At 38.2% G+C, this 27,940-nt stretch overlaps 1 protein-coding gene across 1 annotated transcript; it reads left to right on the forward strand.

The window, feature by feature from the left end:
- On the forward strand, window positions 1-27,719 carry LOC149147791 (vacuolar protein sorting-associated protein 2 homolog 1). The gene is made up of 5 exons (XM_089441209.1): window positions 1-560; window positions 7,232-7,362; window positions 25,635-25,739; window positions 26,989-27,249; window positions 27,378-27,719. Exons 1-5 carry the CDS (start codon window positions 524-526, stop codon window positions 27,513-27,515), a joined length of 672 nt encoding a protein of 223 aa, XP_089297335.1. The 5' UTR covers window positions 1-523; the 3' UTR covers window positions 27,516-27,719.
- Window positions 27,720-27,940: the final 221 nt, after the last annotated feature.

Below are 27,940 nucleotides of genomic sequence, written 5' to 3' on the forward strand. Positions count from 1 at the left end.
TAAAAGGCGTTACCGACACTGGATACCATGAATTTTGGGTCGGCTTGCATTGCTATAGAATTTATTATTGACTCCTTCCAAATTTAGGTTAATTAGTTTACACCTTCTATCCACCCAATTTGCTTTTGCATGGCACGCTAAATACTTGCTCCTAAAGAAAATATTAATAGTTCAAACTTTCTGAAAAGGAGATCTAAGGCCCCCAAGTCCAGCATTCGATTGCAAGTTCTCATTCTTTCGGTGGCCTAATTGGACGGAGGAGAATCCATCGAGCAGCTGTGCGGAGGGCACAGGGCCGTATGATTGTGGTCAACAAGATAATTCTCTCCATTGCAGAGCATCTTTTTCAACCCATCTCGAATATTTAACGTTTTGGTTTTTGAAGAGTTTATCAGAAAGTCACACTACCTCTCCTTGGCTTCTTGCAAACTGAAGAATTTTTGTTGAATTATACTGAAAAAGTCTCCGATTTGAAGGGTTATATTTTAGGTTGGATCAAGGTCTGTGATCATCTGCAATCGATATGAGCTTCCTCTTCGGAAAAAAGAAGACTCCTGCAGGTAATACCATCCTTGGGGTTCTTTCTTATGCACGATTCAAACAGCATTTTTATTTTATTTTTTTAATTAATTTGTGATTCTGCTGGGTCTGATCTTCTGTTTGAGGGGTTTTAATTTAAAAGTTCAATTGTTGAATTTTTGGAAATCATTCAATGGATGATCGCTTATGCTAGTTTTAGAGATTTTTTTTTTTTTGGGGGATTTTCGAAAGCTATTTGGATCGACAATTTCAGTGTGGAATCCATGTGGGTTTGCAATTTATCAACCGTTATCATTGATTGAAATAGTTAGATTTCAGAATGGTTCGAGTAAATTTTTGAATGCGGAAATTTGGTATGATTAATTCATGTAGGTTTTTCAATTCTGAACCGTTGTATTATAATATATATTTTCCAAATGACCCAAATTTTTTTTTTTTTCCAATGTCGGAGTCTGGTAGTGCATGAGAGACGAAGCGTTTTTTGACACGGAACAATAATGGTTCTTGTGGGCCGATTTGGAAGGTTTGGAGGTGGTTTAATGGGATGTCGTTTATGGATCAATACTAAAAGAAGCTTTATGATAAAGCTAGATCAAGTTGATCAATAGCCTATGACATTAATCAGAAATGGAATGCTCATGATCACCGAATATGGTGGATTCGGATATGTCAAAGTGTCTACCTGTTATGCTTTTCTTTTAGACTCAAGTTCTTGGGTACTTGGTTCTTCACAATAGTCTAGCAGTTAAGGGCCATCTTAATCACGGATGGCTGTTTTGAAGTCTGTTGCAAGGCAGACACAGTTAAGTGTGTGATGTGCAATTCCAAGGATTTTAGAATTTTTTGGGACTGGATTACATGAAATGCAGTTTATTTTGGTTGCTCCCCATCATTGCAAAGCTCTTTTTGTTTGAGCACAAGCGGGTGGTACTGCAAGCTGGTTGGATTATATGCATGTGTGATCCGGATTATTTGGCTTTTCCGTTTTTTTTGAATGGTATTGTCATGTAGCTTTTCAAGAGTCGAATAAGACGTTCAACACTTTTATATCAGATTTGGCTATTTCGTTATTACTGGTTTGGAGCCAGCACACCAGAATTTGAAGTGCAGGGAACAAAGAAAGATGAAAGACAATTTGAGAGATTCACACACAGGGCTGTTCTATTGGTCAAGAATTTGTGGGGTTGTGGTTACATGGTTCACCACCACAGTACAATTTGGCATGCATTGGAGAATGTAGACGAGGCTAGAGTTGATTCTGGAAACCACCACAACCCCTTCCCCATGCGTTGAATAATGTGTACAGGCACGATTTGATTTTGGAACCACCTCTGCCCTGCTCTCCCCACCCCACTACACCCTGCCTCACCCCACGTTTTGGAAGTTGAACAGTCATCCTTGAGGAGAGCATCATTTTTGTTGTCACAAACCAACAATCTTCACCTTGGCAGCAATTTTCTTGATACCTTGCTGATCACCTTTTCTGCAAGCCAAGAGAAACCAATCTCCACTGTAACTTCTCTAATAGTATTGTTTTGTGAACATGTCTGCACAATTTTCTTGACTATGAATATTTTTAAAATTTGCTCCTCCTCCATTAATAACCTCTCATACAAAGTGGTATGTAATATCACTTTGCTTACTCTTGCTATGATAAGTTGGATTACTAGATAGATGTATAGCACTTTGACTATCACATAATACATTCATTGTGTCTTGCTTATTTGGTAACTCAGACAAAAGAATCTTTAACCAAATTGCCTCTTTGCATGCATGTGAGACAGTGATATATTCAGCTTCAGTAGTGGATAAAGCAATCATTTTTTCAAGCTTTGACAACCAACTAGATCCTCTAGCTAGAGTAAAGAAATGACCTGAAATAGATCTTCCTTTGTCCAAATTAGTTGCAAATTCTGATTAACATAACCATAGACTGTATTGCTACAACTATCAAAGGTGATGCAATAATTACTTGATCCTCTAAGATTTCGAAGCACCAATTTCATTGCTGCCCAATGATATTTTCCTAGATTTACCATGTATCTACTGACAACACCAAATGCATGTGAAATACTTGGTCTAGTACATACCATCACATACATTAAACATCTAACTGCATTGGCATGGTACATGAGACATATAATCCTTTTCTTCTTTACTACTAGGACATAATCTTGAAGAAAGCTTAAAATGGGAAGCAAAAGGGATAGTTACAGGTTTCATATCATTTATACCAATCTTCATGACCATTTTCTCCACCTACTTTTGTTGTGATAACCAAAGCTTACCATTTTTTTTGTCTTTGTGTATTTCAATGTCCAAAATTTATTTTGTTGCTCTTAGATCCTTCATATCAAAATTCATAGCCAAACGATCCTTTAACCTATTGATATCAACTATGCTTTTGCTTGAAACAAGCATATTGTCAACATATAACAATAAGATAATGGATGTGCTATTTAAACTTTTGAAGTAAACTCATTGGTTATACTCACTTTTAGTAAAGTTTTGTCTCACCATGAAGGAATCAAACTTCTTGTTCCATTGCATAGCAGATTACATTAGGCCATATAATGACTTTTTGAGCTTGCAGTCAAATCTTCTCATATGATCTTGAACAGATCCTTTTGGCTGTTTCATATATATATCATCATTCGAATATCTATGTAGAAGTTCTGTTTTAACATCTAACTGCTCTAACTCAAGGTCAAATAGAGCAACTAGTGCTATTACGACATGAATAGAGACAAGCTTGACAAGAAGAAAAAATAATTCATGGAATTCAATACCTTCCATTTGATATATTTTGCAACAAGTCTTGCTTTGTATCTCTCTACTTTGCCATCAACACCCTTTCTTCAATTTGTAGACTCACTTGCACCCAACAACCTTTCTTTCCATTCGGAATTCTACTAGGTCCCATGTTTTGTTATTCTCCAAGGTATCCATATCTCCTTTCATTGCTATTTTCCATTTGGCTCTTTCGATATCATTCATTTCTTCCTTATAACACGAAGGTTCCCCATCATTAGTAATCAAAGCAACAGATGAAACATAATCTTCATACCTCTTAGAAGGATTTCTTTCCAGTTTATATCTCCTTCCATATTTCCCTATACATTTTCTGACATCTGTATCCTTAACTTCTTCTTCTTCAGAAGCTTCATCTCGCTTCCTTGTTTTTGTTGATGGCTGCGTCTCCAACTGAATTTCTTAATGTTGTCATACTTGTTCTTGTGTCATTTCAACTTCTACATTGTCTGATTTTATGAGAGAGTCAAATACTACATTTCTGCTAATGATGGTTTGTGGGTAGTGGGATCCCACAATCTATATCCTTTAACTACATGATTATAACCAACAAAAAAATACTTCTTTGATTTGGGGTCTAGCTTAGAACGTTTCTTTTTAGGAGTAAGGGCATAAGCTTCATAACCACAAATTTTATATCTAAGTAATCACAAGGATGACCCGCTCATACCTCTTCATGAATTTCACAATCTATTACAACTGATGGTGACCGGTTTACCAAATAACAGGCAATGATGACTGCTTTTGCCCACAATTCTTGTTGCAAACTGGCATTACTGAGCATTCTCCTTGCTTTCTCTATAAGTGTCTTGTTTGTGTGTTTTGACATGCCATTTTGTTGGGAGAGTGTATCCTTTGGTTTTATGCCTTTCGATCCCAACTTCCTTGCAATATTTTTCAACACTTCAACACATAAAATCGCCTCTATTATCTGTTCTCAAGCCCTTGATTGCCCTGGCAGTTCTCTTTTCAACCAGAACTCCAAATTGTTTAAATACATTAAACACATCAACTTTCCTTTTTAGAACATAGACCCTCAACTTCTTAGAGTAACAGTCTAAAAATGTTACAAAATAAGAGGCTCCACCAAAAGATACTGTAGGAGATGGCCCCACACATTTGAATTGACATAATTAATAATGCCTTTACTTGTATGACTCCTTGTTATAAACATTTGTTTAAACTGCTTCCCAGAGACACAATGTTTGCAAGAATTCAAATTCAAAGATTTCAAATATCTAAGTAATTTTTGGTTTATCAATATGTTTAGCCCTTTTTCACTCATATGACCTAGCTGCTAATGCCATAATTGAGTAGATTTGTTAGCTTCTTTAGATACCACCATTGCTTCATTTTTTTGAGCTTTGCCTTCCAAATATTGTAGCCTTCATAACCACTAGGATGCCCCTGGACACTTCTAGTGCTCCACCTTGACTTACAGAATCCAAAACTCCCAAAGAAATTAAATTCTTTTCAAGTTCATGTACTTAGTGTCCTTACAACACCATCAAGCATTTTAATATTAATGCTTCCAACCCCAACAATCTTACAAGACACATTGTTCCCCATAAGAACAATACCACCATTAGCAATTTGTTAAATACATTCAAATGATCAACAATTTTGGTGCTTTTTTTCATCTGTAAATTGTACAATTTGTTAGGTAAACTTGACCGATGAAAGAGTCAAAGTAACATTAGTGATTTTGGTTGCCCATGGTTTTGTGCCTGTGGATTGCATGCCTTTAAAAGGCTTGGAAATAATCCATTGAAAGGATGTCGGGGATGTGAGCGATGGAGGCTCACTTGGCTGGGTTTGGCCAAGGGACACTAATAGAATATTCTGTTAACTGGTTTTTCCTTTGATTGGGGTTTTCTAGGTTTGTGTGTTTATGTTTTGTGTTTTGTTGTTTGTAAATTATAGTTCTCTTCAGTATTTTTTTTAACAATTTGTATCAGAGTTCAGGGAGGAACCCTTTATGCTGCTGACATCATATGTCAAGTGGTTAACACAATCCAATAGGGAGAGCAACTGTGGTAGCTGGATTGAGGGTGTTGAGTACAACAAGAGCCATGGATATGTGCAAGGAGGCGTACAAGAAAACCCATGCCAAGCCTCCTGTTGATATTATATTTATGTCAAGGATGCATGCAAAGTGTTTGGCAAAATGTTTCATTGAGATGATTTATCATGGGTTGTTTGCTTCAGATTGTAGATTTTCAGTGGTGAAATGGGTGACTTGTGGAAGAGAGGGATGTTGGTTGTTGTATTGTAAACAACAACAATGAATAAAAATAAATATTATAATGAAGTTGAAAATGTTTTAAATATAAATGGGCATACGGTTTAGGACATGGTAAGGCATGTGTATCCCTGAGAATTTACCAATAAAGTCTGGGGTTAGACCTAGGTGATAGGAGGGCATGCCGAATTACCAGATTCCTTAGATATAAAATTTGAGGGGGATAGGGCCTGGAGGTGAGTGGTGTTGGTTTACTTGGCCAGATTTAGTCAAGGGAAACCCGAGTCAAACTTTAAGGGGTGGCGGGCGGGGTTTGTTATGTAAACTTGATTTGATGAAAAAGTCAAGGTAACAATGGTGGAATTGGTTTCCTAATGTCCCATAGTTTTGTGCCAATTAGTTGCATGTATGAAGCCTTTAAAAGTCTTGGAAAGACTCCATTGTAAGAGTGCTAGGGATGTGAGCGGTGAAGGCTCACTTGGTCGGCTTGGCTGGGTTTGGAGAAGGGACACTAATAGAATATTCTGCTACTGGTTTTTCCCTGGATTGGGTTTTCTAGGATAAACATTGTGTGTCTATGATTTGTGTTTTGTTGTTCGTAAATTTATATTTCTTTTCAGTAATTTTTTTTAACACAATTGCTACTTCAAGTAGATTCGGTCTGTTAGGGATTTCGTCATATAGAGGCTTTCTATTCTGTTTCATAAGCCTGATGCAATTTCATCTCCAATAAACTTGAATTTGTGAAGTACTTGCAGGCAATTTTCATTTGTATCCTTATCATTCCCACTCCACTGTAGCAATTGTAAATGATTAACATGGTATTGTTATGACAGCAAGTTTGATGGCTTGGAAACCTTTTTTTTTACAAGTGATGGCTGGGAAATTTTTACCCAAAGAAGATTAAAGGACTTGTGCGTGCATTAATGTTCTGTTTGTATGCATCTCTGGATCCACCAATCAGTAGGGTTTAATAAACTCATTCTAACATCTGTACAATTTTGAAGAGTTTATGTGGAATCTTGTCTTATACTCCCTTCTAGAAAGGCATACACTCATCTTAGAAAGGCAAGTTTCACTTAATTTTTCTGAAAAGCAAGTATTTCTATCACCATGAGCTTCACCAGGATATGAACAAATCTTTAATTTCAATATCATTGAAGCGGGAAACCAGTTCACATTTCAATAGATTAGATTGCAGGAATTGCATATTTGAAAAGGAAAAACACTGTTTGTGGTATTATTTTTTGCCACAGTCTATAATAAAGTGTCGAATATTGATACTAGCCTATATATACCCTGGGCATATAGTTATCATGTTTACTAAATTCTGTTATAATTTAGTTAAAATTTTCACATTAGCATATTTTGCAATAGAAAAACTCTTTTGAAATTAGAACGTTTCCCTTTTTTCATTAAATATTTCAATATATTTTGGAAGAAATAGACAAAGATTTCAAAGTTCTTAGAAGCATACAATATGCTCTTGTTAACCAGACATAGGTCTACAGTTGAGACAGACTTGATGAGACTAAAGAACCTGTAAAACTGCTCCCAGTTTTTCATTTATGATGGTTTGGGTTCCTGAATCCACTAAGAATCAGAAAATGGAATTTTGTTGTTTTTTCCTCCATGCAGAGCTTCTGCGGGAGAACAAACGCATGCTAGACAGATCTATTCGTGAAATAGAAAGGGAAAGGCAAGGTTTACAAAACCAGGAGAAGAAGCTTATTACAGAGATTAAGAAGACCGCAAAGCAAGGGCAAATGGTGTGTTTCCTATATAATGATTATTTTTTTGTTTGTTTCTTATTGAGAGGCTATCTTTTCTTTAAACCTTGTTAGCAATTGAAACAATTTCACTGTTTCTCCTTTTAATCTGGATGGTGTACTCTGTTATTATATTGGTAAACTTTTCAATTGTTGAGAATTCCACACTATGAAGACATATGTTATAGGATATGCATTTTAATTAACCACCATCCTCATACATGGTGGTATTTACTTTTTTATTTTCATAGACGGCAGCTGTTTGCTAACTTAGGTCCCGAGCTCATTAATGCAGCTGGAAACAAACTTATTATCAATTGCTTATGCAGCACATACTTTATTTAGCTTGCTCCTAAGATATTGTGCATATCATTTCTCCCGAGGTATCATTTGTGCATATCATTTCTCCCTAGGTATCATTATATGCAATCTTAGCTATATAGAAAAAATGATGCTGAAAATGTCTCCTATGCACTTTTGTGCTTGAATGTTGTTATCTATTGGAATATGTCATCAAATTCATTATAATTTATGTGCAATATCAGCTCATGGGACCATTATAATAAAACTTTACTTCATAAAGCAATCTACAGTAATGTGATATACAATACAAAGCAATGTTCCATCAAGTTTTCGGGGCAGGGAAACACGGGAGTGGGGATACGCACAAGGGGGACGTATATAAGCAACCCTAAAATTTAGGAAAATTTCGGGGAAACAGAGGGATGTCAGAGTCATAAAAATTATAAAATTATTAAAAATTTAATATATAGAAATAAGAAATAAATCCCAATAATATTTCAATAGCTAAGTTAGTAAATAGTAAATCTTAATAATTATGAAATGTACATCTAAATATGATCATAATTTCATATTAGACTATTATGAATCATAATTATCGTTTGACATTTCTGCAATCATTAATGTAAAATTGTAAATCTAAAAGTAAATTACTAAATTGAATCCATCGTTTGACATTATGCAATGTTCTGTCTAAATTTATCATTTGGCAATGAACATTAATATTATGCAAGGTACATATAAAATAAATTAATCATTTGACAATTGAAATTACACAATGCACATCGAAAGTAAATTCTATCATATGACAATGACATTATGTTAAAATCTAAAATAGCAATAGAATACTAAACTAAAAGTAAACATAGAAAGCAATGAAATACTAGTAAATTTATCAAAAAATACTATATAATAAATCACAGCTCCAACCTGGTGGCTCGAAGTGTTAATTTTTCTTAGGGCTATATCGTTTTTTGCCTTGATAATTGCATTTCATCATTAACACATTAAGTTCACCCCATAACATCATAACATTATTGAGATATACATTATTATTCAACAACATATGCAACTATTTAGAAAGAATAATATCATCATCATCAATGCAACTAAACAAAAAGGAACAATAGAAGAAAAACATTCGCACATAGAGACACCAAGATTGGTTGGAGACCAGGGCAAAACCGACTATGGGGAAAACCCTTGTAAATTATTTTTCTTATAGATTGTCATCAAATGATTCGGCAAAAGAGAGTACAAGGATCCATATCTAGCGAAAACAACTACCATATCCATGAAATAAACACAACAAAGCTTATACTCAAAATACTGATTCTGAAGTTTGTACTGAATTGTTATTGACTGCAGTGAACTGCCGAACCCTGCGGACAATTGAGATTTCATCTTTTAGTTCCCAGTCACATGGAGGAGTCATCTGAGCGATTTTAGCAGCGTAGTTGCACCCTTAAGCCTGGCGGGCAAGCGATCGACTAGGGCCAGATCTGATCTGTGGTGAGTGAGCGACTAGGGCCGGATCTAATCTGTGGCGAGTGAGCGACTGTGATTGTGAAAACCCTAACTCCCGGTTGCATGCACAGTGAGTTGCCCATGCAACTGGAAGACTCCAGTAGCATGCATGAGCCTTTGTGGGAGCGACTGTGGTTGAGATCCTTCTATGTTGTTCCTGCGACTGTGGCCCAAAACCCTAGATCTGAAATGCGAGCTTCGGACCCTGCAATTTCACCTCAGAGTGAACCTATTCCTCCACAGACGAGCCTCAAACCTGTGCGAGCCAAAAACCAAGATAGAAGAGTGTCTCATGATTGTGTCCAAATGAGGTAGAGGTCTCTTGTATTTATAGCTTCCAAGATGGTCCACTTTGCTTTAGGTCTAACCTTATCAAATATGCACGTGGGTTTTTATTCATAAATACACTTTCCCTTATCCGATTTGAGTGATCTCTGGGTCGATTTTGGTCCTCTCAAAAAGAGGATTTCAATGCAAATATTATCTCCATTAAGGGATCTGTACAAAGTTGAATTTGACCGTAGTTGCATATTTTTAACACCAATTCACAAAATGAAAATCACAGCTCCAATCCGACAGCTCCGAGTCATAAAATGAAAATCATAGCTCCAAATGTCTCAGGCCCCCGGTCGATGGTAAATCCAAATCACAGAAAATTGCAGATGAAAAATGTTGAGTGGGGGCAGTAGGAAAATCTCGGGTGGCAAGGTAAAATGTCAAGCAACAATAGAAGGAAAATGTTGGGCGGCAAGGTAAAATGTCGAGCAACAATAGAAGGAAAATGTCGGGCGGCAAGGTAAAATCATAGGGTTAATGAGAAATGTGAATGATTATGTTTTAAAGTTTTAATTTATCCTTCAGGGGGCATTTTCATTTTTTATGTTTTTAATTGTTATTAGCAATAGCAATAAAATTTGGGGGGATGCTTTTCGTTACCAGAAAAAAGTCCCCCTGGAGTTTCCCCAAAAAAGGGGATGTGGGGAAACGTTTCCCTAGGAGTTTTCCCGTCCCGGGAGTGTGGGTGAGCGAGGAATGTGTCCCCGTGGAACACTGGTACAAAGGTTAAGGATGAAAGCTGCATTTGACTATCATTTCTTTCTGAAGTGACCTTGGACCATCTTGAAAACCTACTTTCAGGGGATGAACCAACATCCCAAACGTGTATGCTTTATGTCCATGTTCATATTTCTTCCTTTGCCCCTATATAGTATATCCTACTGTTTTCAGCTCTGCCTTCGTTTGTCTCCTGCTTCCTGGATGGTAACTTGATGTATTCAGGCCTCTTATTTATGAAGGACTGGCTCCACAACTGTCCTGCATTCTCTTCTAAATTAGAAGAACAGCTCCCTGAGTTGATCATCCAAAACTTGTCTGGTTGTACACTTTTGAGTTCATCTATATACTGAGAGCCATTGGTTCTTCCAATGGGAAGACAGCTGCTACTTGTGGATAGTCTATCTTATATCCCACCCATGTTGAGTTATTAATTTCCGAGAGTACTTTCAAGTCATAGTTCTTGGTCTTGTGCAAGTTTCTCATACCGTCAGTGTTTTGTTATCCCAAATCTTCCTTGGCTTTATGATGTAATTATAAATCCATGGGAGTTCTGTTCTTATATGCTTTTATTAACTAGCATAATCATAAATAATTCCACTCCGTGGTGCTAAAAAGGCCACCCTTGATGTGGCCTTGCTGATCGGTTCCCCATGGAATTTTGATTGCAATATATCCAACTTATTATTGGGAATTTGGGATTTTTACTTGTTCTCCTCACATGCATAAATTTCTATCTTCAAACACCTCTTTAGTTTTATTTCATCATTTTTAGTTTTAAGAATCCAGTTTTTGAGAATTTGAAAATTTGGTGCTCAGAAGTTTGATAAAAAGTTTAGTTTCCTCTTTTATTACTACTCTATGGCCTAAACACCCATAACTCAAGGGGCACCTTCATGCCTATGATAAGAACTTTAGCCTCTGCTAGGCTATTTAATCATTTTCATAGGATGACATAGTAGAAATATGCCTTCTTTTTGATCCAAAATAAATTCTTTGTTCTTGGGAAAACTCTTATCATATTCTCCGTAAACTCTTGTTATCTGTGAGAACTTAGTAGAACATTGTACATAGCTTTCTCCGTGAATTCCCTTTTTTCTTGGTCCTCCTCATTTAAGGAAAGCCTTCCTGAATCCTATTATCATACATAATTCTTCTTTCAGTTAGTGTTCCCCTTAGGGAGTTCTTCCTCCCTCCTTAAGATATACTACTGCCACTTTGAGCTTTTCCATTTTTTTATTCATATCTTCCCCAAGAGGTTCAGGTTTCTTAGCTAGTAATCCATTATGTTTTAACCATCTTTTACTTTGATCGTTTCTTGAACTCCTTTCATTCTTGTCATCTATTTCTAGAGGATGCTGGTTCCATGACCCATCTTGAAAGTTGATTCCCATTCTTAGTTTCCTGGAATGTATGATTTTGTATTGAGTGTTTTCCTTGGATCTTGTTATTCCACATGCTATCTCATTTTTGAAATTGCTACACTCTAAAGAGGTCATTCAGTTATGCTCATGGGTCATATGTTGCTTTAGGAAGTCATGCATGAAGTTGATAATGCTTGTTAAATGAATCTCCTAAGCATCTTAGCCACTAATGGCGATATATAACAAATCTAATGTACTTGTCTCTGTCTGACCTATATATTTTGGTCTGACTACCTTGTCCCAAGCCAATAAGTGCATTTTCCTGCCCTCCCAGATGTTTTCTTTTAAAAATGTTCCTTTCACTCCTTTTCAAGTTCTTGAACTCTCATAGGTACCAGTGAACAGAGGTAAATCGGTAATTTTATAAGTTGCAATCTTCTTGTCAAGGTTAACCATCTATATGTCCAAGAATGCAACCTTGTGTATATGTTGTGCAAAGTTCCTTTCCAATTTACTGCTGCATTACTGTGCTTCACTGTGGAGCTCCTGATTACATAGTTATCAGTCCAGCATTGTGGAGCTCAACATTAGATAAATTCTCAATTGGTTTGAAGGCAATATCTAGGATTTTTCTCCTCTACTTCAGCTCTGTAATCTGTAACCATGCAATCAAGAGTATCATCCACCAATTGGAGATGTTTGAGGGGATATATTGCCAAGGTCATTTGAATCCCTTCAATTTGTCTGGTTGATTTGCTGTTTTTAGTGCTTTGCTAAAATCCCTTATTCTAGGGAACGATATTTAGAAAGAGTGCCTTCCAGATTATTAATAATTGATTTTTAAAATAGCATATACACCATGTTGCATAGTGATTTTAACCTATATCTAAGTTGCACAGAATGCTGAAAAGTTTCGGAGTTTCCAAAACGGGTATGTTTAGAAACATCACCTCCCAAAAATGGAAATGTCGGCTGAAATGTCATATATATATCATAGTATTCAAAACCGGCCCAGCTAACTGGTCACTGGTCTAATCGGCCGGTTAGTAGGCCCACCGGTTGAAACCGGTCAAAAAGTCCGGTCAGACACCCTCCTTCGCCGAAAAATGCAGCTAACCAGCCCTAACCAGCCGGTTTAGGATGGAACCGACCGGTTAGGAGGCAAGCCCACCACGAGCCCAATCAACGACTTTTTGAGTATGTTTTAGGGGTTTTGGAGGGAAACTAAGGGTGCTTTCCTTCCAAAAACACCCTCTCCAAGCCTTTAAGAGGCCCTTCTCCCTCTCATTTGTTTCACACATCTCATTTGGAGTGTTTGTGAATTTTCTTGGGAGCTTGGAGAGTGTTGAGTTTTTGCTGGAGTAGTGGAACAACAGAGTTTAAGCTAAGTAGTAGTCATCATGCCTCCAAAATCCAGAGATACTGCATGGGCTCTTTATGATATGATTGATGGCAAAATGATCTGCAAATATTGCCAAAAATCCATTGAAGGAGGGGGTATTAACAGGTTCAAGCAACACTTGGTTGGGATAGGAGGCCATGTAAAGCCATGTGGAGCACCAAATGAAATAATAGGGCATATTAGGGTAGAATACCTTCAGAAGTTGGAGACTCAAGTCACTGAACCAATAGAGAAGTTTGTGACTACAAAGTTTGGGAGTCGAGACTCAACCAACTGAGTTTGATCATGATGACTCATGAGAAGTTTCAAGTGATACTGTTGATCACTATTATCATATATGTAGACTTGAGTCTTGTAGTAGGCCACTGGCCCCATAGTTTGTAGGCTTTTTTTTTGACTCTAGAGGCCATTTAGAGCCTCATTGCTTATGTATTTTGTTGATGATATGTATTGCACTCGGTGCCATTTTGATATATTCACCTTTACATGGTATATAAATGAGCAATCTTTGCATATTTTGTCTCTATTGGCTTGGAATCATGGTTTTAAATCTTAAAAATAGTTTTTTCATTAAAAATTAATTATTTAATGTATTTTTCTAAAACCAGTTCGTTTAGACCAAACCAGTCCCGGTTCTGGTCGGTAAACCAGTTCATTAGGTGGATCGGTCTGGTCACCGGTTCCGGTTTTAAAAACACTGATATATATATATATATATATATATAACAAAAAAATTATAAACAAGTGAATAACACATTATCTTGCAAGAAAAAAGGGAATAAGACAGATAGAAGGCCGATATATATATATATATAACAAAATTATAAATAAGTTAATAACACATTATTTTGCAAGAAAAAGGGGAATAAGATCGATACATGGCAGTTTAAAAGAAAAACCAAGTCTATATTAACTCTCATAGATGATTACATGATGGTCGAGTTTCTGTCGAGTTTCAAGTATGGGTACGACCCAAAACACTGGGTTCCTAGAACTTTTGTGCAACATAGACCTATATTCATCTAGAAAAGTTGCGTCTGCCATTTTTTCAATTAAGCTAAGAATGTTTACCATTTAATGGTAAGGACTTGTTGATAGCTTTATGATTCTTCTATTGTTTTTTGTCGTTGATCAAAGAGCTTCTATTATATTGTCATGAAAATATATATTACAAAATGAGTCTCAACGGCTCCCTGACTTCACGCCCACTGGATTTGTTAGCTGGGAGAGCCGAAGTATGAAAAAGATTTTCCCATTGTACCTTTATTTCCGATAGGTTGAATATACATACATGCTAAAAGAGAGACAAAATTAAAAGACAACCTGTAAACAACATATCATGGAGGTAGATGAGGGTGCAAAGGAGGCACTACAAGTAGGCCAGATCGCTCATGCATATGGAAGTCAATGTGTTCCACTCTGGCCTCCAATTCATGCAGGTGGTCATTAGTCTGTCGTTGGCTATTGCGTAAGTTAGCTAGCGGCTCGCGAATCTTGTTCTGACTGAACTGGATGTCGTTCATATATGCCACCAGTGCGCTCCTGCCCTTGTATCTATGCTCCCTGAGGATGTCCAGGTTGGCCTGGATTCCTCTCAACTGCTCAGCTAGCGATTTCGAGGTGACCGACACATCCACGCATCCTGGGGAGTGTCCTTGGTCCTGGGCTAGCTCCCCCTCTCGCTCCATATTGACCGAGTCTGCAGTAGATGAGCTGTCGCTCACTGCTCTATGCGCTGCCTGCCCCTGCTAACCACCTCCTTCGCGAGGTTGACCTCTTTGCCAAGCAATATCTATAAACACAAGAATATCCCAGACCTGAAAACCAAAATGGTCGCCAACCCCTGCGGTGACGCCACCCACAAGAACCCAAACGAGAGACCTGCAGACCAGACGAATAGGAGGAATAACTGTTAAAATTGGCAACTAGGGCTAAACTCCACATGGGTCATCTTATTTATGACAACTGATATTTTTATTAGATTCCTCTCTTGGAGAGGTGTAGGATTGATCTAAAGATCATCCCATTCTGACATGTACAAATGAAGTTATGAATTTATTTTGATTATGGACAAATTGTCAAGGTCGGCCAACAAACTCATGTAGGTTCAGAAGCCTAATAGTCACGTCTATTCATCCTCAACGTTAGCCTATAAATATATGATGCCTCATCCTCATTTGGACACACTTCACTTCTCACACATCTCTTGCTGCTCACATGATTGGGTACGGATTTTTGGGCGGCTCTGCACACGTGCGAAGGGCTGTACTTTTATGTTCCATCCATTGACCGAATTTGCAGGAGGCTGTTTTGACTGCATTGACCAAGCGTTGACCTGTTTTTGGTGTGATTTTGGGTGGAGGAATTCTGTCTTAGCAGGTCACAGATCGGGGCACAAGAACCGAGGCAATCTGACCTCCTGTTTGACCAACTTTGACTATACTAGGGCTGGCTGCAAGGTTGAATTTTGTTGACCAGTTTTGACTAGATTTTTTTCGGACTGTTTTGGGCTGATTAGACTTGTTGTTGGAGGCCGAAGTTGATTGGGTTTGACCGAGCTGAATTGAGGAAGAAATCTGCCCTATTGACCAACGTTGACTTTTCTGGTTAGGGCTCTTTTGCTACTGTTATAAATTATTAGAATTTGTAAATTGTACTCTCTATCTCTGCTGAACTATTGAAAACTAAAAGAAGATTTGATCAAAGGTTTCCCCACATTGGGGTTTGTCCCTCGCTGGTGCCACATCTTGTGTCCTCTTGTCTTGGCTTGTCTTCTACTATTTATGTTTATGTTCTATCAACGTTTTACTTACATGTTTATGTGATTGCTAAACTGAAATTGATATTGGGCTCATAAAGAAGTTGAAGTAAAATCGCTCTAAAGCATATAACATACCATTGTTGCCTAAAATTAACATGGTATCAGAGCTGAGGTGAAGACAAAGCCCAAGTAAGAGTGAAAGAGAAATCGCCAAAGACAGTTGGACAAGGACAAAAGACTCAATGGGTTCCTCATCCTACTTCTCAGCTGAAGACAAGCTCCATGATAAATTTGACTATCATGGATGGAAGATGTCTCTTGATTTGACCTTGGAAGAGAAGGAAGTGATGGATTATGTGCAGGGTAAAATCCCTGAGCCTCCTTCAAATGCACTGGCTGCTGCGAAGACCAAGTACAATAAGGCTGAAGTCAAAGCGAAGAAGATTATCAGGGATTCCATTGACAAGCATCTGGTGGCCTATATCTCTGAATTGAAGACCTCCAAGGAGATATACGATAGGTTGGTCGACATGTTCAAGGTTAGTAATGCTAATCAAATTCTCTTTCTCAAGAATAAGTTGAAGGATATTAAGAAGGGCAAGGACAAGGACATTCAATCCTATTTCTTGAGGATTACTGAGATCAAGAATGATCTACTCTTGATTGGAGAAGTCATTCCTGACAGGGAACTTACTCTCACCACCCTTGGAGGACTCCCACCTGAGTGGTATGTATTTAGAACCACTATACTCAACAATGATCGAATTCTAGGGTTTGAAGAATTGATGTCGAGATGCATTCAAGAATAAACAAGTATGGTAGAGCAAGAGATGCCTTCTAATAGAAGCAACCCCACTGCATTACCCGCTCATGCCAAAAGGAGGAATAATACAGGGTCTAAAGGTCATTTCCATGGAAAGCTTGGATCTAAGGGAGGAAGGAAGGGCAGGTGCTTTGTTTGCAATAAGTTTGGCCACTATGCAAGGGAGTGTCCTAATAAAAGGGATACACCTCGAGATGATGACTATCATAACAACTCCAGGGGCAACTTCAACAACAACAACAACGATCAAAGGAATGGCAGGTCCAATGGCAAAGGAAAAAGGAATGCGGGACATCAAGGAAATGGTCGATCCTCCAAGCAATCAAGGAACTCAAGATATGTTGAATCTAATGTTGTTAACAATAAGCAAAAAGAGTACTATCTTATATCGGCCCTCTCCACTGCCTCTCCTTTGGACACTTTGGGAAATTGGCTGATTGATAGTGGTGCCTCAAGGCACTTCACCGGATACAAGGAAGCCCTCTCTATTCTGATAGAAAGGAGACAAATTTGAAGATCATCCTTGGAGACGATGCCACCTATCCCGTGAAGGGAGTAGGGAATGTTACCCTTCAATTGAATCAAGGTAACACTATTCATTTGCAAGAAGTACTATATGTACTTGATCTCAAGAAGAACCTGGTGTCCATTTCAGCGATGGAAGATAAAGGATTCAAGGTGGATTTTATCAATGGAAAGGTACGTGTTTGGAAAAGAAATTTCAAAGATGCTTTTACTCTTGGGTTCAGGGTTGACACTTTGTATCAAGTTGGAGGAAGTCCATTGGGAGCCATGTCCTGCGGCACATCTCTACAATCTGAACTATGGCACCGAAGGTTCGCCCATCTTCATTATAAGGCCCTATCCGATGTGAGACAAATGGTGACAGGTATGCACGAGTTCAAAGTAGAGCATGAAGGTGTATGTCCGGGATGTGCCAAAGGTAAACTTACAAGGAGACCATTCCCCTCAAGAAATAGCAAGACCACAAACATATTGCAATTGATCCACTCCGACATATCTGGTATGATGCTTGTAAAATCCTTGGGAGGATACTTATATTATCTCACCTTTGTGGATGATTATTCTCGCAAGACCTGGATCTACTTCTTGAAGAAGAAGGATGAAGCGTTCACCTGGTTCCGACATTTCAAAGCCTTGATGGAAAACCAATCCGGGAAGAAAATCAAGATATTGAGGATTGATAATGGGACCGAGTATGAATCCAATGAATTCCAAGATTATTGCATAGAAGCTGGCATTAAGAGGGAGACTACAATGCCATACACTCCTGAGCAAAATGGTGTGGTTGAAAGGAAGAATCGCTCTATTGTAGAAGCTGTCTATGGCATGCTTCATGATCAAGACCTTCCGAAGTTTCAATGGGGTGAAGCTGCAAATACCACCATGTATGTTAAAAAATGATGCCCTCATCAAGCATTGGATTCAAAGACTCCTGAAGAAATGTTCACTAGTAAGAAACCTGATGTCTCTCATTTTCAATTTTTGGAAGCCCCGTATATTTTCATGTGCCGAAAGAGAAAAGAAGCAAATTGGGTGCATTTGGGAAGAAATGAATCTTTGTGGGCTATATTGAAAATTCTAAGGGATATAGAATTTATGTGGCTGGTGAAAAGGAAGTTCAGATAAGTCATGATGTCACCTTCGACGAAGATATGGCCCTCAGGAAGATCAACAACCTTCCTATCCTAAGGAAGGACAAAAAAGCTGACACAGGAAATCAAGGTGAAAAAGAGGACGAAACGATGCCTGATGTTGATGAACCTATGGATCCTATTGATCTGCTCCCTCATGAGCCTTCCTCCTCCAGGAGGAGACCCTGATGGCTTAGGGAGACTCTCGAAGATTGTGAGAGGCACATTGCACCAAATGGGACTTTCCGTGAAAGCAAGAAGCCGAATAGGTACCAGGGATATTTGATCGCCATGAGCACTATCATTCAAAATGAGCCTTCATCATCCGAAGACGCCATGAAGCAACAAGTATGGAAGGATGCTATGAATAAAGAATAGGAGTCAATTATGAAGAATGATGTTTGGATGTGGTCCCTAGACCCCAGGACAAATCAGTTGTCACTTCGAAGTGGCTCTACAAAATTAAGCATGGAGCTGATGGGAGTGCAAAAAAGTTCAAGGCTCACTTTGTTGCTCGAGGCTTCTCTCAAAAGGAAGGTGTAGATTACCATGAGATATTTGCACCTGTTGCCCAATACACCACCATCTGCTTGATCATAGCCCTCGCTGCCTCGCAAGGATGGAACCTACATCAGATGGATGTCAAGACCGCCTTCTTGCATGGTTTAATCAAAGAGGAAGTCTATGTGGAACAAACCGAGGGGTTTGAAGTTCATGATCGAAAATCTCATGTATGCAGGTTGAAGAAAGCTTTCTATGGATTGAAGCAAGAACCCTTGGCTTGGTATGAGAGGATCGATAGCTGTTTAATGAAGCTGGGATTCACCTAGAAATGAAGCCAATCTGAACCTTTACTTTAAGGTTGAAAATGATAAACCTCTCATTCTGGTACTTTATGTGGATGACCTCTTTCTGACAGGTGCAGACTCTCTCATTTTCAAATGTAAGAGAGAGTTGGCTGCTGAATTTGAGATGAAGGACCTAAGATTGATGCACTATTTCCTAGGGTTGGAGGTCTGGCAAAACCCAGTTGAAATTTTACTCTCTCAAAGAAAATATGTTGTGAAGATATTAGAGAGATTTGGGATGGTGGACTGCATGCCTGTGATTATTCTAATGGAACTTAACTTTAAGAAGTTGTGGTAGTGCTGCTGGACTTGAATTGGGAAATGGTTCTGAGTATCGTCGTAACTCATAGGAACACTGATGTTCTTGGTGAACTCTCGTTCGAACATATGTTTTGCAGTAAACACATTGAGCCAATACATGGTTGAGCCTCATCATATACATTGGATTGCTACCAAGAATCTTCTGAGATATCTTCGGGCCACAATCACTCATGGACTGAGATACATTGCCGGAAATGTGAGGCTGCATGGTTATTCTGATGCTGATTGGGCTAGCAGTGCGATGGATTGCAAGAGCACTTATGGATGTTGTTTTTGTTTGGGTTCTGCTTCGATATCCTGGATGAGCTGGAAGCAAAAATCAGTTGCCTTGAGCACCACCGAGGCTGAATACATAACTACTAGTATGCCCTCTTGTGAAGCTGCCTGGTTGAGGAAGCTCTTCAGTGAGCTGTTTGGACATGTGCTGCATACCACTGTGATCTCTTGTGACAACCAAAGTGGGATCCGATTATCAGAGAATCCCGTGTTTCATGATCTCCAAGCATATAGATATCAGGAACCACTTTATTCGGGATATGGTACAACGAGGAGCAATAAGGCTCCATCACATTGGGACTGATGAGCAGGTCACCGATATTCTTACAAAGCCCTTGGTGAAGGTCAAATTCTTGGCCTTTCGAGAACAATTGGGAGTCGTGGAGAGACCCTCTTATGAGGGTCTGGTATGAGATGGACATTGTGCTCTGGGAGCTCTAGGGGGCTTGGGGTACTTCTTGGAGCGGTGAGCAACCATAGGGTGAGTGGTCCAGCGTTCCCCTAGTGGTTTGTTGTGTACAGGGTGAGTGGTTCATCCTTTCCTTGTGATACCCCTTGGCGACATGTGAGCAAGATGAGTGGTTCATCCTTCTCCTGCTGAGACATCTTATCCATGCAGTCTGGGACTCATGGGAAGTACCTCTCATCTGGCCAATGAGTAGGGAAATTAGGATAGGGACCATAGTACTACCGATGGACGCATTGTGTACTACCGTACTCCTTATGCTAGGATGTCCGATATTGATCTGGGATCAATGGGAACTGGCTTCGGGTCAGTAAGAGTGGTATGAGACACTCTCTTTTGATTGGAACCGACTTCGGGTCAGTAGAGAATGGTATGATACATTCTCTATCACTTCTTCTTCTTCATAATTCAACATAACAGTGCATGGATGGCAGATATAATACAGATTGACATATGGATTAGCAGGGGGAGTTCTCCCTAGTTGAGAGGGAGTGTTAAAATTGGCAACTAGGGCCAAACTCCACATGGGTCATCTTATTTATGACAATTGATATTTTTATTAGATTCCTCTCTCAGAGAGGTGTAGGATTGATCTAAAGATCGTCCCATTTTGACATGTACAAATGAAGTGAGGAATTTATTTTGATTATGGACAAATTGTCAAGGTCAGCCAGCAAACTCATGTGGGCTCAGAAGCCCAATAGTCACATCTAATCATCCTCAACGTTAGCCTATAAATACATGATGCCTCATCCTCATTTGGACACACTTAAATTCTCACACATCTCTCTCCCCTCACATGATTGGGTACAGATTTTTGGGTAGCTCTCCACATGTGCGCAGGATTGTACTTTTCTGTTCCATCTGTTGACCAGTGTTGACTGAATTTGCAGGAGGTTGTTTTGATTGCATTGACCAAGCGTTGACCTATTTTTGGTGTGATTTTGGGTGGAGGAATTCTGTCCTAGCAAGCCGAAGATCTGGGCACAAGAACCAAGGTAATTTGACCTCCTGTTTGACTAGCTTTGACTGTACTAGGGCTGGCCGCAGGGTTGACTTTTGTTGACCAGTTTTGATTGGACTTTTTCAGACTGTTTTGGGCTGATTAGACTTGTTGGAGGCTGAAGTTGATTGGGTTTGACTGAGCTGAATTGAGGAAGAAATCTTCCCTGTTGACCAGCATTGACTTTTTTGGTTAGGGCTCTTTTGCTACTGTTATAAATTATCGGAATTTGTAAATTGTATTATCTCTCTCTATTGAACTATTGAAGACTAAAAGAAGATTTGATCAAGGGTTTTCCCCACAATGGGGTTTGTCCCTAGTTGGTGCCACATGTCGTGTCCTCTTGTCTTGGCTTGTCTTCTACTGTTTATGTTTATGTTCTATCAGCGTTTTACTTACATGTTTATGTGATTGCTAAACTGAAATTGATATTGGGCTCATAAAGAAATTGAAGTAAAATTGCTCTAAAGCATAGAACATACCATTGTTGCCTAAAATTAACAAAATCTAACTCCAATGCACGACATACCCCACTGTAATTAAGGGTGGCGGAAAATTTGATTGACCTCGGGTTGCTCTTGCTAACAATGAAGAGGATTATGAAACAAGAACTACTTTCCCACCCCAACAAAGATGCCTTGACATACAACTCTTTGCAACCAACCAGGCACCGATATAAATTGAATTTAGCTTTAGGACAACATACATAGAGAACCAAATTCAAAGTGGGGCTGGACTGAAGACTGCATAGACCAACAAACAATAGAAAGGAAGCAGGCCTCAGGGACACAGAGACGTCCCCACCCGAAAATTGTTGGACACCCCATCTCCACCACAACCTGAAAAAGAAAGAGAAAGACCCTACACCATGTACGACCCACAGGGATGGCCACAACCCCAAAACCCAATTTCTTGAGCACAGAAACCCCTCCCCACATTGTAACCAATATATTAACACCACCAGAACAGGGAACTCATAGCAAAGCCAAAAGGAAGGAGTATCTGAAAGCCACCTAATGACAAACAGGATAGGGGCATGTACCATTGACAAGAGTTGGTGCTTCCACTTGCAGATCCAAGACCGAGAAGGAGATCTACTGAGAAAAGTAAGTGCGCTTTGGGGTCCCAGATAAATGCCTGAGAGCTGTCTGGAACACAAATAGTTGCATGAAGGTCCGTCGTAGCTCTTCTCTGCCCGTTCAGCTTCCAGGCCGAGCTCGCATGGCAACCCCTATTCAAACTTGCCACACTACATTCACTGCTCATCTCCCAGTTTGCATCAACCATCCAAATGTGCTTGAATAACATTATAACTATACCCACTGCCTCTGGAGACTTCAGAGGCCGGTCCTCACATCGAATTATACCCACTAAGACGAGGAGCATGCTCGCCACGTGTGAGGAGGGGAAAGCCCTGAGGCCAATTATCTCGTTGTTGGTTCACCCCCATCAAGGGATGATTCTTCTATTGTTGCTTCAGTGCAATCTTTTGCTATTGGAAAGAAAGGTTATAAGAAAATTTCAACCTGGATTCTATCTAGGTGTGGGACCTAACCCTTTGCAGATAATATCATCTCTCTTAACTTTTCCTCCATCATGTATTCCATTAATTTTTATTATATTTCTCTATGTTTTCTTCTTTGTATGATTAGGTGTTGGAAGAATCTCGCTTGTCATCTCCTAAATATGTTTTCAAGTAGTCCATTCATGTTTTTGTTGTTTCTAGGGGGTAACCATATTTCTTTTGTTTGGTAATCATATCAATATCTTTCCTTTGTATTGTAGCCCTATGGAAGAAAGTGGTGTATCTATCTTCTTTTTTAAGCCATTTCATCCATGATATTTGTTTCCAAAAGATTTCCTACTTCCTTTTAATGCTTCCATTTTATTCAAATAACATCTTCTCTAATCAACTCTTCATAGTCGTACCTTCCTATTGAATACCCTATTCCTTTCACATCTTCTCTTTTAGCTCTTTCCTTTCCTAGAGATGTTTTGAAGCATCTCCTCATTTGGGACTTCAATTGATATTTCAGATGTTATAGTTTATTTGATAGAATGTAGTTCTTTGTCATGCCTAGGTTGACCCTCAGATCATCATTGTTTTATGAGTTTATCCAAATCAGGATGTGTAAACCACATTTTTGAAACTTAAATGTGCATTCCTATGGGACTAGTTCTCGTCTTGGCATTTTTGAAACCTAAATGTACCTTTCTATGGAAGTAGTTCTTATAGCTCTTTCCTTGTGTATAAATGTTTTGAAGCATCTTGTCATTTGGGACTTTCAATTGAGATATCACATGGTTTAGTTTATTCGTTAGAATGCATATCATTGTCTTATGCCTGGGTGAACCCTTTTACCATCACTGTTCTATGCTATTAACCAAATTATGATGTGTAAAGTTAATACCACATTTTTGAAACCTAAATGTACATTCCTGTGGGACTAGTTCTCATCTTGGAACTTTTGAAACCAAAATGTGCATTCCGGTGGGTTTATTTTTTATAGCTCCTTACTTTCCGATAAAATGTTTTCTAGCATCTCCTCTTTTCGTACTTTTGATTGAGATTTCATACTTTCCGATAAATTTTTTTCTAGCATCTCCTCTTTTCGTACTTTTGATTGAGATTTCACATGTTTTAGTTATTGTTAGAATATGTATCTTTGTCTCTTGCTTCGGCTGGCCCTCATACACTATTGTTACATATTTTACTGCAAGTCATGATGTATAACCACATTTTTGAAATCTAAATATGCCTTCCTTGCCACATTTGTTTTGGTGGATGATGATGATTCCTCTTTTGATGTAGTGGCTAGCCAAGAACTGTTCTCCCTTGTTTTCCATCGTTTCAGTGGCTTCTGAAATGTCATGGTGCAGCGTTATTACTACGAGTCTTTCCTCGACTGGAACATTATCTACTTTAACTTTTAGGGTTACCTTTCTGGGTTTTCTCTCTTTATTTTTATTGCCTGCTCATTATTTCTTTCCTTAAACTGTAGATTATACCTGCTTAGGAGATTGCCTGCTCATTATTTCTTTCCTTAAACTGTAGATTAGAACTGCTTAGGAGATGCTATAGGCGCTCTTTATTGCTGTTGTCAATGTCCAAGTACCATTTACCTATTTTGGTCATTTGTGGACATTAATATAGTTTTTTTGAACTTCTCAGTATTATCCAACATTATTGAACAATAATCATATTGCACACCCTTCATATTGAAAGCTCCTGTTCTTCCAAGTGTATGGCCTGTCCTTGGGTTTTATTGTTATGAAAGTCTATTTTTATTCAACAAGATGCTGGCTTTGTCTAGATATCTTGAGACCCCTTTTTTCCCTTACATAGATGACACTGAATTTCTCCTGATTCAACACGTCTTGATTTTCCCCTCTAAGGGAGTCTACGGAATCTCAGCTAGCATTTTGTCTCCTAGGTATCCCCTAATGAAGGATTCTAGATGTACCAACTTAAGCTTCCAGAGAATTGCTAGCCTTCCTTAGTAAACATGCCAAGTCAGTGCTGGACAATGAGCCTTGTTCAAATTTCCTTACAGCTAACTTGTGTTGTAGCGATATTTTTTCTCTTGAAGAAGGAATCAACACGTGTTCAGGATTGTATTCGATTTCAAGTATTCCAAGGTGCATTCTTCATTTTGATGGTCCTCATAAGTAATTGACATTCCTTCGTTGGCCTTTGTTGGCTTGTCTTCGCTATTTTTTGGTGTTTCTATGCTTGTCTGATACTGCTCTTTGATTTTAGCTTCTCAATTACAATTTGGGAATGTCTACATTAAACCCCCAGTTATTTTATCCAAATTATTTTCTCTTTCTTGATCCTTGTCTATATTTCTCACCTCCAGTTATATCCATTTTATTTGTAACTTCTTGTCTTTGGAATATTTGAAGCTCTAGCTTTTCTCTTAACACAAAGCCCTCTCCTGGATCCCTTATTGAATTTGCAATCTTCCCTTAGTTGGCTGTCTAATTGCCTTTCCCCCCTTTGTCATTCCTTTCAAGCAATTTCATCTTTGTTCTTTTTCTCTCTATAAAATCCACCAAGGGATGGTTTCGTTCTTCGCTTTGAAATTACATTGGCTAAGATTTTAATTTTTTTGCTTTAGGTTGATCTTCAACAAGTTTATAAATTGGACAATGAGTAGCCCTGCTTTAGTTTTCTATATTATGTTGAAATGACTAACAAATAATTACTTTTATTCTTTGAATAGTATGCAATAGAAAGCACTGGCTTATTGTTTATTTGGAGATGAATAAAAGTTTATTTCTGCATAGCACAAGGCCTTTTAAATGTTTCTTTCAATTTGTTGTGTCACATGGCTAGGTTGATAGCTTGTCTTGATATTATCCTAATTTAAATTAGTTTTTATGCATAGATTTCACAGCATTTTTGTTCCAAGGAATTTGGATGAAATTTGGCCATCTTTTGTTTCTAAATCAACCATTTTTCTTCGTCAGGCTGCTGTGAAGGTCATGGCAAAGGATCTAATTCGAACAAGGCATCAAATAACAAAATTTTATGCACTGAAGTCACAGCTTCAAGGCATCTCTCTCCGCATCCAGGTATGGTTATCTTCATGAGTGTCATGCTTTAATTTGCATTTTAATTTATCTGATTGTCTCCAACTTACAGATGGTTTGGTGTGATTCTAGTTTGAATGTAACAAGTAAGAAGGTAACAATGGAGCAATTGAACTTGATGGTTGACAGCAGCCAGTATGTTGACCAGATCTGCCCAAGTCAACTAGTATGTAGGCTAAGTTTGTCATCTCTAACAATAGGTCAACCAAGTACATTGACTCAGCTACTTGATTTAAACAGCTAATGGACCTAGTTGACTTAGATTGTGACAACTTGTGTAACAGATTATGCTGGTTATTATATAACGGGTGTTTTGTTAAAGCACTCCGTATGGAAGAATTATAAGTATGAATGTTGTTGAGAGACCATAAACCTCCCCTATGTACATAATCATTCTTTTCTCCATCCTTTATCTTGTTGTTTGATATATGTAATGAATATATACTTCCTGTTCTAAGTTGTGTCTCCTATCAATGAGATAACATTGGTTCTATTGTGGCTATTGCCGAAACCTATTATTGAGAAGATGGACAGAGCTATTCCAGACACTGATAGGCAAGTAGATAGGTGAGTCAGAAAGAAACTAGAAATTTGTGGGAAAATATTGACAATGACCTCAGAGGTTATGCCAGTAGAAACGCAGGGTAGATTAAGATCTTTTCACAGAAACTCATGAGAGATTTCTAAAATATGTGCCAAAATACGTGCCAGGAGCAATTTTTAGATGGATGATGGTGAAGTAACAAAAGGTACATCCGTTGAATAAAAATGATAACCTTAAATAGTAAGTCATCAATTATTTCGAATTGGTGAACATTAGGGTATGTTGTAACTTCCAGTCAAGGTAATATCGTTTACTAAACATATGCATTATAAATTATAATCTTAAAGAGTCCATTTCTATCATTTATTTAACTCAAAAGAATTTGCTGAGCTGGAGTCCCATGATCATCAGACAATCCATTTCTTCCTAATAATCTGAAGCTTTACCAGAGGCTCGTGCTATACTTATTACTAACTTTACCCTGCATTTGCTTTCCATAATGTGTCATCTATATCTCGCTGTTTCTGGATTTCCCTTCAAAGTCCCATCAAAATTTAGTTGGCATACTTCTTTTTGAGTCTCCCAATTTATCACAGTTCTTCCTTCTAAACCAAATTTATGTTTTTTAATAGCAAAGATTTAGAGAGTACATTTATGCTTTGATCTCAATGGGAATTTTTGTGGCAGACTCTTAAATCAACTCAAAGCATGGGGGAGGCAATGAAGGGTGTCACCAAAGCTATGAGGCAGATGAACAGGCAGATGAATTTACCAGCATTGCAGAAAATAATGCAAGAATTTGAGAGACAAAATGAACGAATGGAAATGGTTACAGAGGTTATGGGTGATGCAATTGATGATGCTTTGGAAGGAGATGAAGAAGAAGAAGAAACAGAAGAACTTGTCAGTCAAGTTTTAGATGAGATTGGAATTGATATCGATTCTCAGGTTTGATTTCTTTTCCATTTGTTATTCTTATGGATGTATTCCTTCTGTCAAATCATGTTCCAGATGATTTAGATTTACTTTACTCTTTCAATGATATGTTTTACTGACATCAAGTTAAAATATTGCAGCTGATAAAGGCTCCAGCAACTTCAGTGGCTGCACCTGCAGCACCGACCAAAGTTGTCCAAGCAACTGCAACTAGTGCCGAGGACCCAGGTATTGATGATGATCTACAAGCAAGACTTGATAATCTGAGGAAGATGTAAATTGATATGTATGGCAGAAAATCAGGCAATTGTTGGGTGATATGCCAAGTTTCTGATTAGAGAAGTTTTTTCTAGTAATTGTATTTAATTAACAGTAATGGTGAAAACCAATTTAATAAGCGCCATCATCTATATTGTCTCGTGTAATTAATCTTTGGAATCTATAAGATACGGATATATAGAGAATATATGGTTAGTTGTTTATTGCGATTGTTTATATATGACAACTAAAAAATCTGAATAAGGTCGTGTGATTTGGCTCTTTCAACTTGAACCTACAAAAATTCATCTTTATTTTTCATTATTATTAGGAGACGCTCTTCCAGATTTTACCGTAGACATATGGTCTTATTTGGCCATTGATTTGGTCTCCAGAATCGAGGTTGCTATAATTGACTAGACAAAATCATGATCACTGCTTTTGA

The sequence above is a fragment of the Pinus tabuliformis genome, chromosome 9 (genome assembly GCF_031772625.1).
Source record: "Pinus tabuliformis cultivar Carrire ecotype Pingquan chromosome 9, CPIR1, whole genome shotgun sequence".
In the NCBI taxonomy this organism is placed as follows: Eukaryota; Viridiplantae; Streptophyta; class Pinopsida; order Pinales; family Pinaceae; genus Pinus; species Pinus tabuliformis.